We start from the raw sequence: 15549 nt of genomic DNA on the forward strand, positions 1-15549 counted from the left end.
CAGGACCGGGACTGAGGACTGGGTCCCTCCCCACCTGAGCCTTGCTGCGGGCTGCTTGGACTTCCTCATGCCACGGGGGCTGGGCTCCAGGAAGCAGGCAGAGGAAGCCATGTTTTAAGGCCTGCAGACAGGCACAGCATCGCTTCCATCCAACTCTGCTGTGAAGCGCTTGCCTGGTGGCTCAGATGGTAAAGAGTCCATGGCAATGTGGGAGACGCAGGTTTGATCCCTGGGTTGGGAAGATCCCCTGGAGAAGGGAATGGCAACCCACTCCCGTATCCTTGCCTGGAGAATCCCCTGGACAGAGTCCAGGGCTACAGTCCATGGGGTTGCCAAGAGTTGGACATGACTGAGTGATAACGCTTGCACACATGCTGTTGTGAAGCAGCTACAAAACTCAGATTCAAGGGGAGTGGCCATTGACCCACCTTTTTCTCTCTTTTTTTAAAAACATTAAAAAATTTTTTTTAAATTAAAAAAAAATTTTTATTTTTAAATTAGAAAGATTTAATTGGAGGATGCCTGCTTTCCAGTGCTGTGTGGGTTTCTACCGTACAACGGTGTGAGGCAGTGGTCTGTGTACTTATGTGTCCTTCCCCGCGAGCTCCCTCCCAGCCCCATCCCACACCCCAGGTCATCACTGAGCACCTCGGGCCCCTTGGGCTCTACAGCCGTTTCCCTCTAGCTGCCTGTTTACGCACGGCCGTGTGTATACGTCAGCCCTGCTCCCTCAGTCTGCCCCACCCTCTTCTGCCCTCGCTGTGTCCGCAAGTCCGTTCCCCACGTCTGCGTCTCCATTGCTCCCCGCAAATAGGTTCATCAGGGCCATTTTTCTAGATTCCACAAACATGCGTTAATATGGGACATTTTTCTCTTTTGGACTTTACTCTGCATGACGGACTCCAGGTTCATCCACAGCTCTACAAATGACCCGGTTTCGTTCCTTTTTATCGGTTCCACTTTCTAATGGGAAGAGTGTCCAAGAGTTTTGAAACGGCCACTCTTCTCCACTGGTCTCCTCCTCTCCAGACCTGCTCCGGCACAGCGTACTGACCCCTTCTCTGCATCACTTCTGTGCTGAGAACTCCTCAAGGCTCTCTGTTATCCTTTGCCTTCCTCTTAACTTGGTCACTTCACGACGTTGTCCTAGCCTGCTTCTCAAGGTCAGTGAAGTCATTTCTCCTCTATGATCTATTCCAGGATAAAGAAAGAAAGAAAGTGAAGTCACTCAGTCGTGTCCGACTCTTTGCGTCCCCATGGACTGTAGCCCACCAGTCTCCTCCATCCATGGGATTTTCCAGGCAAGAATCCTGGAGTGGGTTGCCATTTCCTCCTCCAGGGGATCTTCCCAACCCAGGAATTGAACCCTGGTCTCCTGCATTGTAGGCAGATGCTTTACCATCTGAGCCACCGGGGAAGTCCAACATTAAAAAACATTCCAGGATAAAGTTAACATTAAAAAATTTCCCATGGTATGTATATATGTACTTTTATTGAGGTATAGATGATGTCCAGATTATATGTTCAAGTGTGTGATATAGGGATTCTCAATGTAAAGGTTGTATTTTGTTTATAGTCATTATAAACATTGGTCATATTCCTTGTGCTATATCCTATAGAGATAAATAAGCTGTCTAACTTTGTAGCTTATTTATTTTATACCTGGTAGCTTGTACCTCTTAATCCTCTACCCCTAACTTGCCGCTCCCTGCTCTTTTCTTCCCATGGGTAACCACTAGTTTGATCTCTGTATCTGTGAGTCTGTTTCTGTTCTGTTATATTCATTCATTTGTTTTATTTTGATTTCACATGTAAGTGATAACTTACAGCACTTTTCTTTCTCTGACTTATTTCACTAAGGATAAAAGTGTCCACCAACAGATGAATGATAAGGAAGAAGTATACACACACACAACGGAATAGTCTTCAGCCATAAAAAAGAATGAAAACTTGCCATTATCACCAACATGAATGGACTTGAAGGGTAGTAACCTCTAGTACTTATTAACCCTATCATGATAAATACTTTAGAGGGATTATCTAATTTGAATTTTCACCCTGTTAGCCAGGTTCTTTTGTATTTGAAGTCAGGAATGCTTGACCAGGAAACTGAGCTCTTAACTCCCATTGTAAACTGCATCTACTTGAAGTTTCCCAGACGCAGGTTGTTCTTGCTGAAGTCCGAGATTTTATCCTTTTTCTATGACTTCTCTACTTCTCTTTTATCTCACCAACTTATGCTTATTTTTCAGGTTCCAATTTAGCCAGCCCTTTCTCCAAGAAGACTTCCCTGATTCTTGAAGACGGGTTGCGCTCTGTATTAATATTCCATCTTATTTCTATCTAGCACTTTTCACTTTGTCCTGAAATTATCTGTTTTCTGGAGCCCGTCACAGGCTGTACATTTTCTTTTCTTTTTTTTTTTTTTTGGAGAGTTAAGGCCAGCATCTTGATTTTATTTTCCTCTCCGGAAGTGAAAGATCCTTCAGTCCAACATCCCACAGGTTCTCCCCGAGTTGTCCTCATCTGTGAGGCTATGAGACACCCCAAACCAGACCCACATGGCGGAGTTTGTTATGCAGCCCGACACCCCAAACCAGACCCACATGGCGGAGTTTGTCTTGCTGGGCTTCGCTGAGGCCCATGAGACATGCCTCTTCCTCTTCATCCTCTTCCTCACCATGTACCTGCTCACCTTGGTGGAGAACTTGGCCATCATCCTGGTGGTGGGCTTGGACCACCGCCTCCATAGGCCCATGTATTTCTTCCTGACGCACTTGTCCTGCCTTGAAATCGGGTATACTTCAGTCACGGTGCCCAAGATGCTGGCGGGTTTCCTTGGGGTGGCTGGAGGCCAGAGGATCTCCTACGCGGGCTGCCTGTCCCAGCTTTTCATCTTCACCTTCCTCGGGGCCACGGAGTGTCTGCTGCTGGCCGCCATGGCCTACGACCGCTACGTGGCCATCTGCCTGCCTCTCCGGTACGGGGCGCTGGTGTCCTGGGGCGCCTGTGGCCGCCTGGCAGCCGCCTGCTGGCTGGGGGGCCTGCTCACCCCCGCGTTGCCCATCTATCTCATGTCCCGACTGACGTTTTGTGGCCCCAACGTCATCGACCACTTCTTCTGCGACGCCTCGCCGCTGCTGGCCCTGGCCTGCTCGGACGTCGGCCCGAAGGAGACCGCAGACCTCCTGGTCTCGCTGGCCGTGCCCCTGGCCTCGTCCGCGGCCATCGCCGCGTCCTACGGCCGCATCGTCTGGACGCTGCTGCGGCTCCGCGCGGCCGCGGCGCGCAGAAAGGCCTTCTCCACCTGCGCGGCCCACCTGGGCGTGGTGAGCCTCTTCTACGGCACTCTCTTCTTCATGTACGCCCGCACCCGAGCGGCCCCTTCCGTCAGCTTCAGCAAGGTGGTGTCGGTCTTCTACTCCATCGTCACGCCCATGCTCAACCCCCTCATCTACAGTCTCCGAAACCACGAGGTCAAGGGGGCTCTGGGGAGAGCCTTCTCCTGCAGGTCTTGGAAAGGTCGGTGAGGAGGCAGGTGCTGGAGGGGCGGAATCCGTGCCTAGCTTCCTAGAAGGGGCGTGGTGAGCACTCTGGAATGGAGCAGAGGCCTGGGAGTCACCAGTTACGGGATCAGTTCAGTCGCTCAGTCGTGTCTGACTCCCTGTGACCGCACGGATCGCAGCACGCCAGGCCTCCCTGTCCATCACCACTCCCGGGGTTTACTCAAGCTCATGTCCATCCAGTCGGTGATGCCATCCAGACATCTCATCCTCTGTCATCCCCTTCTCCTCCTGCCCCCAATCCCTCCCAGCATCAGGGTCTTTCCCAATGAGTCAGCTCTTCACATTAGGTGGCCAAAGTATTGGAGTTTCAGGTTCAGCATCATTCCTTCCCATGAACACTCAGGACTGATCTCCTTCAGGATGGACTGGTTGGATCTCCTTGCAGTCCAAGGGACTCTCAAGAGTCTTCTCCAACACCACAGTTCAAAAGCTTCAATTCTTCTGCACTCAGCTTTCTTTATAGTCCAACGCTCACATCCATACATGGCCACTGGAAAAACTGTAACCTTGACCAGATGGACCTTTGTTGGCAAAGTAATGTCTCTGCTTTTTAATATGCTATCTAGGTTGGTCATAACTTTCCTTCCAAGGAGTAAGCGTCTTTTAATTTCATGGCTGCAATCACCATCTGCAGTGATTTTGGAGACCAAAATAAAGTCTGACACTGTTTCCCTATCTATTTACCATGAAGTGATGGGGCCAGATGCCATGATCTTAGTTTTCTGAATGTTGAGCTTTAAGCCAACTTTTTCACTCTCCTCTTTCACTTTCATCAAGAGGCTCTTTAGCTCCTCTTCACTTTCTGCCATAAGGGTGGTGTCATCTGCCTATCTGAGGTTATTGATATTTCTCCTGGCAATCTTGATTCTAGCTTGTGCTTCCTCCAGCCTAGCATTTCTCATGATGTACTCTGCATATAAGTTATGGATTGTGTATTAAAGTAAAATGCTACTTCTGCTATGACAAGAAACTCTTAACTATATTAGCTTAAAGAAGGAAGGAGACTTCCTCTTTCCTGCCAGAGTTTGAGGTGAGTGCTTCATGTTGGTGGCTGGCTCTGCTCAAGAGGCATTTGAGGATCCAAGTTCCTTGTATCTTTCTGATTTTTGTGGGGGAAGCTCTCTGCCTCCAGTCAGCAGCACACACTTCTCTTCCTCATCACTTCTTTTTGTTTCTTTTCCTTTTGAAAATAAATCTATCCAATTATTTTTATTAAATTTTTTCTTTTTGAACCCTTTTATTGTGAAATATAAAACACAGATAGGAGGGACTTCTCTGATGGTCCAGTGGTTAAGACTTTGCCTTCCAATGCAGGGGGTGAGTGTTCGATCCTGGCCAGGAAGCTAAAATCCCATATGCCTTGTGGCTGGAAAACCAAAACATAAAACAGAAGCAGTATTGTAACAAATTCAATAAAGATTTTTAAAAAGATCCACAGAAAAATATCTTAAAAAAAACATATTTAGGAAAGTGAATATAACATAACCATATAGCTTAATGGATTACATAATGACCAACAAGTTAATATACTGAATACTAAATCCAGAAATTAACCATCATTGGTACCCCAATGCTGGGAAAGATTGAAGGCAGGAGGAGAAGGGGACGACAGAGGATGAGATGGTTGGATGGCATAAGTGACTTGATGGACATGAGTTTGAGTAAGCTCCTGAAGTTGGTGATGGACAGGGAGGCCGGGTGAGCTGCAGTCCATGGGGTCGCAAAAAATCAGACATGACTGAGCTATTGAACTGAACTGGTGCCCCCAAAACCTGCCCCCAGCAGACCTCTTCCCAGTCATAGTCGCCTCTTCCCCCAAATGGTAACCACTATTTAGACTTCCGTAGTTATCTTACCTTTTCTCTTCTGAGGGTTTAAAACCTAAGAAAGCAAGCCTCAACACTATGCGGTTCACCCTGAACAATGCTTAGGGGCACTGACTCTCCAAACGGTCAAAAATCAAAGTATAACTTATAGCTGGCCCTCCGTATGCAAGGTTCCTCGGTAACCATGCTTCTGTTATTTTTATTAAAAAAGCTTTATTTTCTGGTACAGTTGATTCACAAAGTTGCATTACTTTCAGGTGTACAACAAAGTGAATCAGTTACACATAAACATATTCCCACTCTTTTTCAGATTCTTTTCCCATATAGGCCATTACAGAATATTTCAGTAGAGTTCCTTGTGCTACATAGCAGGTCCTTGCTAGTTACCTATTTTATGTATAGTAGTGTGTATGTGTCAATCTTGAAAGTGCAAGTGAAGTCGCTCAGTCAAGTCTGAGTCTTTGTGACCCCAGGGACTGTAGCCCACCAGGCTCCTCTGTCCATGGAATTCTCCAGGCAAGAATACTGGAGTGGGTGACCATTTCCTTCCCCAGGGGACCTTCCTGACCCAGGGATCGAACTTGGGTCTCCCACACTGCACGTCAGTCTTAATCTCCCAACTTATCCTCCCCACCCCCTGGGAACCATAAGTTTATTATCTACATCTGTTAGCTCTATTTCTGCTTCTTTGCATCTTTAGGGTCAATGTCCCCTTGGATGTTGGCAAACTAAGGCCAAATCTAGTCTAGCTCTTATTTACAACAACCTGTGAGCTAAGAATAGTTTTTAAATTTTAAATGGTTGAACACAAATCAAAAGTAGAATACTATTTCATGACATGTAAACATTTTATAAGATTAAAATTTCAGTGTCTATAAATCAAGTTTCACTAGAACTCAATCATACTTATGTATTGTCTGGGCTGCTCTTGTGCTCCAATGACAGAGACCATTTGCCAAACCCCAGGGGCCTTCTTACTCCTTCCATGACCAACATTTGGTCCCGCTGGATAAGAAGCATGGTGTTGCTGTTCAGTCACTAAGTCACGTCTGACTCTTTGTGACCCCAAGGACTGCAGCACGCCAGGCTTCCCTCTGCTTCATTATCTCCCAAAGTTTGCTTAAACTCATATCCATTGAGTCGGTGATTCCATCCAACCATCTCATCCTCTGTCATCCCTTCTCCTCCTGCCCTCAATCTTACCCAGCATCAGGGTCTTTTCCAATGAGTCGGCTCTTTGCATCAGGTGGCCAAAGTACTGGAGCTTCAGCTTCAGAGTCAGTCCTTCCAATGAATATTCAGGATTGACTTCCTTTAGGATGGACTGGTTTGATCTCCTTGCAGTCCAAGGAACTCTCGAGTCTTCCCCAGCACCACAGTTTGAAAGTGTCAACTCTTCGGTGCTCAGCCTTCTTTATGGTCTAACTGTCACGTCCACACATGACTACTGGAAAAACCATAGCTTTGGCTATACAGACCTTTGCAGGCAAAGTGATGTCTCTGCTTTTCAATACGCTGTCTAGGTTTGCCACAGCTTTTCTTCCAAGGAGCAAGAAGGGTGAGGATACAGCACAGAAGGGACACAGCCCACCTCTTAGTTTTTCCACTAGATGTGGCAATCATTGTGTTTACTCACCTTTCTTGGTGAGAAGTTAGCCACAGGTCACATCTAATTGCAAGGTGGCACAATGGTAAATAATCCACCTGCAGTGCAGGAGATGTAAGAGATGTGGGTTCAATTCCTGGGTCAGGAAGATCCCCTGGCATAGGGAATGTCAACCCATTCCAATATTCTTGCCTGGAAAATCCCAGGCAGAGGAGCCTGGTGGGTTATGGTCTATGGGGTCACAAAGAGTCAGGCACGACTGAGCACACACAGAAAAAGAACCGTGCGAACCATACTGAATTCATTTTGTCAGCTCCACCTTAGGCCTGCAGTCCAACCTCACCCTCATTTCCATGTGACTAAGCTTTAGCCTACTCACAAGGAATGCACCCAAGTTCCCTATCAACTTTTACTCTTGCCTTCATCTGATATGAAAATCGAAAACATGCCTTTTGCTGACGCAGATGGTTAATGACCGTGTAATGGCAGGGAAAAACTCCTGATCCTGGTGAGGCAGACATGTTTCTCCCTAGTAGTCAATTCTATTTTTAGCTTTGACCCCTTTTAAATTCCCCTGTACCCCTTTTGGTGAAGTGTGGTGCAGCTGCAAATGCCTTGGGATCATCGTCCACCTGATCCTGCCTGTTTGTAAGTCACTAACAATAAATTCCATAATTGCACTTTATGTAGTTGCCTGCTTTGATTTTTGGTCTCAAAGTTCCTTCTCAGCTCAGAGGTTATTAGGAAATATCTCTGCCTCCCAACAAGAGTCCGTAGGTAGGCAGATAAATGCCTGCTGCAATTTGTTTACTGTGGGAAAAGGGGTGAACACATTTTGGTAGACAACCAGCAGTTTCCACACAAACTCCCCAGAATCACAGCTGATTTTCCACGTGACCTATGTACTTCTTTGTATCTACATTTTCTTACTTGAAATATAGACCAAGGGAACTCCCTGGTGGTCCAGTGGTTAGGATGGAGCACTTTAACTGCTGGGGTCCAGGTTCGATCCCTGGTTGGGGAGCTAAGAACCCACATGCTGTGAGGTGAGGCCAAAATAAAAGAAATATAGACCAAGGCTCCTGCTCTGCCAATGCAGTGGATCTTCTTCTATGGTTCCATATTCTTTTTATCCCTTGCAGTTGTGCCGGGACTCCCCCTTCTTTTTTTCAGGCTTTTCCATCTTTGGTTAGCCTCTTACTTTTCAGTTTTCACATTCCAAGCCCATGGCAGCTGATTTCTAAGTCACGTTTGTCAAAAAGCTGACTTGGGGTGTGGGATGCTGTGACTCTCTCTCTGTCTCTCTCTAGACAGAGTCTTCTTATTTAATCTATTTCCTTGTTTCCTTTGTGGCTTCCTCTTCATTGGCCCAAATAAAATTATTGGCTGACCATAGGCAAGATAAAAGCATTTTTAAAGATAAATTTTACGTATTTAGTTTTGGTTGTCTCATTGTAGTGGCTTCTCTTGTTGCCGAGCATGGGCTCACGAGTGCTCCAGCTTCAGCAGTTGCGGCAGGGGGCTCAGTAGTTGCAGGTCCTGGGCTCTCGAGCACCGGATCAATAGTTGTGGCTCACAGGCTTAGCTGCTCCATGGCATGTGGGATCTTCCCAGATTAGGGACAAACTCACGCTTCCTGCGTTGGCAGGCAGATTCTTTACCACTGAGCCACCAGAGAAGCCCCAAGATAAAAGCGTTTTAAACTCCCTTTGGCAGGAACTTAAGATGAATCTCTTTGCCCAGAAACATGGATGCCTTGACACCTTGAGACATTCTGTGTAACACCGTCCTGCAACATCCCTCCCCGAGGACAGTCCAAGAGCACTATCATTTAACAGATGCCCAGTTATTGTGGGATGCCTTAGTAGCCTCATACTCTCACAGAAGTGGAGTTTTCATTTTCTTCTATATCAGGTTTTTAAAAAAAATTATTTATGTGTTTGTTTATTTTCTTTTTGGCTGTGCTGGGTCTTCTTTGCTGCACGGGGCTGCCCTCTAGTTGTGCACGGGCTTCTCACTGCAGCGGCTTTTTCTCCTTCGGCGCGCAGGCTCTAGGGTGCTCAGGCTTTAGTAGCTGCAGTGCGTGGGCTCAGGAGTTGAGGCTCCCGGGCTCTACAGCAGACGCTCAATAGTTGTGGTGCCCGGGCTTAGATGCTCCATGACATGCGGGATCTTCCCAGATCAGGGATTGAACCTGTGTCTCCTGCATTGGCAGGCAAATCCTTTACCACTGGGCCACCAGGGAGTCCCCAGGTTTGGTTTTTTTATTTACTTCCTCGTTCATTTCCTCAGTGACCCATAGGGTTTTTGGTAGCACATGACTCAGCCTCCGGTGCCTGGTGGGTGGCGCGGCATCCTGGCGGTAATGAGCCAGAGGAAGGATTCCCAAGTGGTGCTTGGCAGCACCATGGTTTGGCATCACCAGGTTGGATGAGTGCCCCCAAATGGATGCCGCAAGTGTCCATGCCGCCACGGTGAGAACCAATCACCTCCTGCTTGTCTCAGAGACTCTTCAAGACAGCTGATGGGTCTAGCCAGGCTCCTTTCAAATGACTGCTTCTGCCTTAGGTTTGGAGCATGTGCGATTTTGTGTGTGTCCTTTAAGAGTGGTGTCTCTGCTTCCTGTTGCCCTCTGGCTCTCCTGAAAGTAAGCCCCGCTGGACTTCAAAGCCAAGTGTTCTGGGGGCTTGTCTTCTTTGAGCAGGACTCCTGGGGCTGGGGAGCCTGGTGTAGGGCTTGGACCCCTCTCTCCCTGGGGAGAATTTCTGCAGTTGTAATTGGCCTCCAGTTTGTGGGTTGCCCGCCTGGGGGTATGGGTCTTGGCTATATCATGTCACTGCCCTTCCTAATTGTTTTGTCACAGTTCTTTTTTTTTTTTTTTGTAACCTTAATTGCAAAAGCTCTTTCCTGCTAATCTTCAAGACTTTCTCATCAATAATTGCTCTTTCACATCAATAGCTGTAATTTTGGTGTGCCTGTGGGAGGAGGTGAGCTCAGACTCTTCCTACCCTGCCTCTTGGCTACTGACTATTCATTTCTTGCTTCCCTTGTGACTCATCTGGTAAAGAATCCGCCTGCAATGCGGGAGACCTGGGTTTGATCCCTGGGTCGGGAAGATCCCCTGGAGAAGGGAAAGGCTACCCACTCCAGTATTCTGGCCTGGAGAATTCCATGGACTGTATAGTCCATGGGGTCGCAAAGAGTCGGACACGACTGAGAGACTTTCACTTTTCACTATTCACTTCTTATAAACAGTTTCACAATAGATATATTTAGTCCCCTCTGATCAGGTTAGGTTGGAAATGTTAGCTCACAAGCTCTTTGTTTGTAAAGATATTCTTTAACCATTTTGAAGTTTCCTCCCCATGACCTAGCCTGTAGCAAGGGTCTCACAAAAGTTTCAACTATTCTGCAGTCAATCAAGAGATTCAGGTTTGCCATTATATATAATTTTACTGAATTGTTTAACGAATACGCTTACAATATGCAGAGTAATGTTCTAAATGTCTTATAAATAATAATTCATTTACTCCTCATTGATAACCCCACAAAATAGGTAATATTCTTATCTTCCTTTACACACAAGGAAACTGAGGTACAGAGAAGTTAAGTCACTTGTCCAAAGTCACACAGCTGGGGCAATGGAACTGCCATGGCTTGAAGCTTACTCATCTGACTCTTAACATCTGCACAATGATGTCCTGGATTCACTGGTCCCCTCCTTGGCATCAGTTCCTGTTCCTGATCTGTAATAGGTCAGGGTGGACTTGATGACTTTATCTATTTACTTTTTGAGTGTTTTGTAAGTGCTGAGAACCTTCACATATATATTTTTTTGATTTTATTATCACAACAACCCAGAGAGAAAGGCTTATTCTCATCTTATACTGGAGGAAACTGAAGCTTAGAGAGGTTAAGTAACATGCTCAAGTCCCTAAAGCTACACCACGGAGGAGCCAGGAGGATTTGAATCAAGTCTTTCTGACTTCTTCCAACCATTCTACCTTGCCACCTTCTCTCAAAGATCTCTTCCAGTGCTACCTTTGCAGAAGTTGATTAATTCATTCATCAGACAACTATCCAGTTTCCTGTTTGCATCAGGCACTGGCTGACTGCTGAGGGGTCACAGACCGAATAAGACCAGGTGTTTCCATCAAGGGTGGTATTATTTGCAAACACATCTCATCGCCCTCTAATGGAATGAAAGACAAGAAAAAAGCAGCTGAGTGACAGGGAGGGTCCGGATCAGTGCAGTCCGGATCAGGGTCCAGATCCTTCTCAGAGAAAGGAGCGTTTTCCTGCTGAGGAGCTTGGGGAAGGCAGCCTTGAGCAGGTGGGACGCCTTTCTGCTCACTGCTGACCTTCTCACTTGAGATGCTGCCTGCCAAGCATTTGCTCTTTTGTGTTTTTTTCTGGCTGGAGAAGGATGATGTGGCATTTGGGAAGGAAGAGGCAGAACAGGAGACCTGCTCCTGATGCCAGGATGGCAGAGACCTCCTGAGGGACTGCGTCCCTGCCTTGGGCACTCCTGTGTGTGGGAATGAAGGTCACCCAGACACAGGAGCAGGCCAACATACTGAGCGTGATACGCTTGGCTTCACTGAAGGCGTCAGGTAGCTGGTGGGGCTGGGAAGACCACCAGCAAGCTAACCAGACCGAGCAAACCCAAGTAACCCAGCATGGCCTAGAACAGTTCCAAGGAGCCCTCATCAGGCTCTCATCAGACCTCTGTAGAGGTCACAGGTCGTGGGGGCCATCCGGTCACCCAGAGTGAACGTGAGGTTGCCCGGACCAGGGGACAGACCATGGGGATGGTTTGGGGGAGAACTGGCCCCAGAACTTCCTCATCTGGGCATGCGGCCGGGTGCCATGGGAGGTTGCCACCACCACGACGGTCTTTGCCAGCACAGTGGACATGCAGGTTGTGAAGGTGACCCCAAAGGCCGCCTGGCGAACAGCACAGGTGAGGGGCCCTGGAGGGCCAATGAACGTGAAGGGAAAGGGGAGACAGGGCCAAGGTGGACAGCAGAAGGTAGCTGAGCTGGGGATGACTGGCTCGGGCGATGGGGTGTGGTGGAGCCCAATGAAGATGCCCCAGACGGCCAGAGTGAGGCGGGAGCGCAGGGCCGGGCAGAGAGCCGACCCGCGCCGAGAGCTCCTGGTAGGACCGGAAGTCAAGGGTTTGGGGATGCGCTGACCGCTCTCCCTGTTGGGCCACTGGTCCCCGGGGCACTTCTCACAGGTAGCACTGTCTAAAGGAAGAGAGAGAAACGGGGTCAGAGAACAGGCTGCAGAAGCTTCTGGGAACTTTCCTGCGGTCAAGCGGTTATAGGAATCGTGCTGGCTTTTCCCCGTAGAATCACTGTGCTTCAGTCTTCTTACGGTGGGCCTCCCGGGTGGCCTGACGGCCCCAGGTTCAGGGCCAGAAACACAGGTGGGGGAAATCCCGACGGCCGCGGCTCTTCATGCCTCACGCTACAGTGAAACAAGAGTGACGCGGCGACCTACGGACGCTCTGTCCCGCTGAACCGACCCACCGTGGTGGCAACGTGGCAATTCGGAGCCACAGCTAATTTAGTTTTGCACTTATTCTTCAGCCTGTTTTACATAAGGAGTATCTATGGGAATGCTTACTACATACATCGACTCTCCTTTTTTATGGAGTTATCCCTTTTTTTTTCCCCAAGATTTTTTTGATGTGGACCATTTAGAAAAATCTTCATTGAATTTACTACAGTATCGCTTCTGTTTTACGGTTTGGTTTTTGGCTGCAAGACACATGGGATCTTTGCACCCCCTACATTGGCAGGCAAAGTCTTAACCACTGGGCCACCAGGAAGTCCCCGCCCTTTCTACATCACTACTTTGATAGAACTCATCAGAGCTTTGCTTTCTGTAGTGAACGGAGCGGCTTTGTGCCAGAGCACGGGAGCGGCAATATATTCCCATTCACCTCTTTCCTCGATTTGGATTCTGAACCTGGTCTTCCCAACCCAATCTCTTTCCTTTTCAGTGCATCCACCACCCCGAACACATATCGAAACACTTACTGCTTCTCTATTTGAGTAATTCAGTGGCTCCCTATGTCCTACAGAACAAAGTTCACGCTTCTGATTCTGGAGAGTAAGGCCTGTGATGTGGCCACCTTCCTACATCTCGAATCTCAGTCTAGACTCAAGTCACCCTAGGATCCTTATTTCTTTCATGCCTGAGACTTCCCTAACTTATTCCTTGCCCTGGACTGTCCTTATCAAGTTTCACTGCCTGTGAATCACTACCTGTTGTTCAAGGCCCGAATCACAGGCCACCCCCTCTGGTGAAAAGTCTCCCTACCTATCCTCCATTAGAATCGTTTCTCTCTGCTACCATGACTCAGTGCTTGAGCTCTGATTGAAGTGACGGATATTAACGTTGAACCAAGTCTCTCTAGCATACAATGATCCTCCTCCTTTAGCAGATCACGAGCTCTGTGGGGCCAAGATTGAGCCTCACCACCTTGGCACCCATACAGTAGATGCCAGTTGCTATCTGTTGAATGAATGACGTTTTAGTAAAATATAGGTTAAATCACCAGTGGGGCTCAGCTCGGAGCTCTGTGATAACATAGAGGGGTGGGATCAGGGGTGAGACAGAGATTCAAGGAGGGGATATAAGTGTACACGTAGCTGATTCGCTTTGTTGTACCTCAGAAACTAACACATCGTTGTAAAGCAATTATACTCCAATAAAAAAAAATCACTGAGGGGCTTTCTCCCAATATTTATGGAATGCCTACCACGTGCCAGACATTAAAATAGGTACAAAATTTGGACAAACTCATGGTCTATGAAAGAAAGAATGAATGCATAACCATAAAAGGTCATAAGGTAGAATGTGGGCAGGGCATATTGACACCATCTTTTGATCTCCTCTTCCCTGGATTTTTTTTTCCAATTTAAAAAATCTTTCCTTGATGTAGGCTTCCTTGGTAACTCAGATAGTAAAGAATCTGCCTGCAATGCAGGAGACCCAGGTTCGATCCCCGAGTCGGGAAGATCCCCTGGAGATGGGAATGGCAACCCACTCCAGCATTCTTGCCTGGAGAATTCCACGGACAGACCACGGAGGTGCAGAGAGTCGGACATGACTGAGCAATAACACTTTATACTTGATGTAAATATCAGCTCTCATCTGAAACCTCTCCTGGCTGCTGGCTGGCCGCCCGCCGACTGAGGGCCAGCTTCCCTCTTTACCTGGTGCCATGGACGTCTCTCCTCTGGGGCAGGGAAGGCAGCAAGAGCAGCAGTTTGACTTCTCAGACAGGGCTGAGTTCCTGGTTCCCGCAGGACATTTCTCATTGCAGAGGGGGGTAGGCACCTGCACAAGGGGGGAGACAGCGCATGGGGGAGGCCGATCAGCACCTGCACCGTCAGCCTTAGAGCAGCGCTCAGCATCACTCTCACCGACTGGTCCCTCCCTCTCCTCTTCTTTCTCTCCCTCCTCCCCCACCTTAAAAAAGTTAAAAACCCTCTTTACCTCCTTCTCCCTTTCTTTATTCCTTTCCTCTTCCCCTTCCCTCCCTGTCTTGCTCAAACAGTTATCAATGTATTCCACATATCAGGTACCGTGTATGGTATTAGGGAGAGATCAATAGGTAAAAATAAGTTTGTAAGATGTCACAGTCTAGGGGAAACCAGCTGAAGCTGAAGCTCCGATACTTCGGCCACCTGATGCAAAGGACCGACTCATTTGAAAAGACCCCGATGCTGGGAAAGATTGAGGGCAGGAGGAGAAGGGGACGACAGAGGATGAGATGGTTGGATGGCATCACCAACTTGGTGGACACGAGTTTGAGTAAGCTCCGGGAGCTGGTGAAGGACAGGGAGGCCTGGCGTGCTGCAGTCCACGGGGTCGCAAAGAGTCGGACACGACTGAGCGACTGAACTGACTGAAGGGGAACCAAGAAATCTCAAGGAGAAGAAAGATATGAGCATCACTGCTCCACAGACAAAGGGCTGGCCCCGGATGTTGGGCTGGAATTCTCATTCTGCCATTTATAAGCTGGGCGACCTTGGGTTTAAGCTCTCTAAGCCTTTGCTTCTCCTCCATTAATTGGGGGCAGCAATTATATCTATTTTGAAGCCTGAATGAGGAGCCAGTGAGCGGATGCAGGGAAGCCCCTACTACAATGCCCTGACCAGTGTGGTTGCACTACAAATGCTAGTAACTAAGATAATATTCTGAATGTTCTGGGAAGTTTGTCCTCCACGCTGGGCTCATTAAATCTTTTAACTTTTATCTCAAGGGTCTTATTTCCCCCCAAACCCAGACAGAACTGAGACACCAATCAGACTACAGACCCCAGCCAAGGGCCCAGTGTGTGGCTTCTCAGCCCTGAGCATCACCGACGTCAGGTGTGCGTGTTCGTTCGTTGTGAGAGGCTGTGCTGGGCGTCGCAGGGGGTTTAGCAGCATCCCTGGCCTCCGTCCACTGATGCGAGCAGCACTCCGCCCAGGTGACAACCACAGACGGCTCCAGACACTGCCAATGTCCCCCGGGGAGCAGAGTCTTT

The 15549-nt window shown here is 48.1% G+C and overlaps 1 protein-coding gene across 1 annotated transcript; it reads left to right on the forward strand.

The window, feature by feature from the left end:
• The first annotated feature begins 2576 nt into the window (after positions 1 to 2576).
• Positions 2577 to 3530, forward strand: LOC122677165 (olfactory receptor 6Q1). The gene has a single exon (XM_043877068.1). It carries the CDS (start codon positions 2577 to 2579, stop codon positions 3528 to 3530), a length of 954 nt encoding a protein of 317 aa, XP_043733003.1.
• Positions 3531 to 15549: the final 12019 nt, after the last annotated feature.

The sequence above is a fragment of the Cervus elaphus genome, chromosome 1, assembly GCF_910594005.1.
Source record: "Cervus elaphus chromosome 1, mCerEla1.1, whole genome shotgun sequence".
Taxonomy (NCBI): domain Eukaryota; kingdom Metazoa; phylum Chordata; class Mammalia; order Artiodactyla; family Cervidae; genus Cervus; species Cervus elaphus.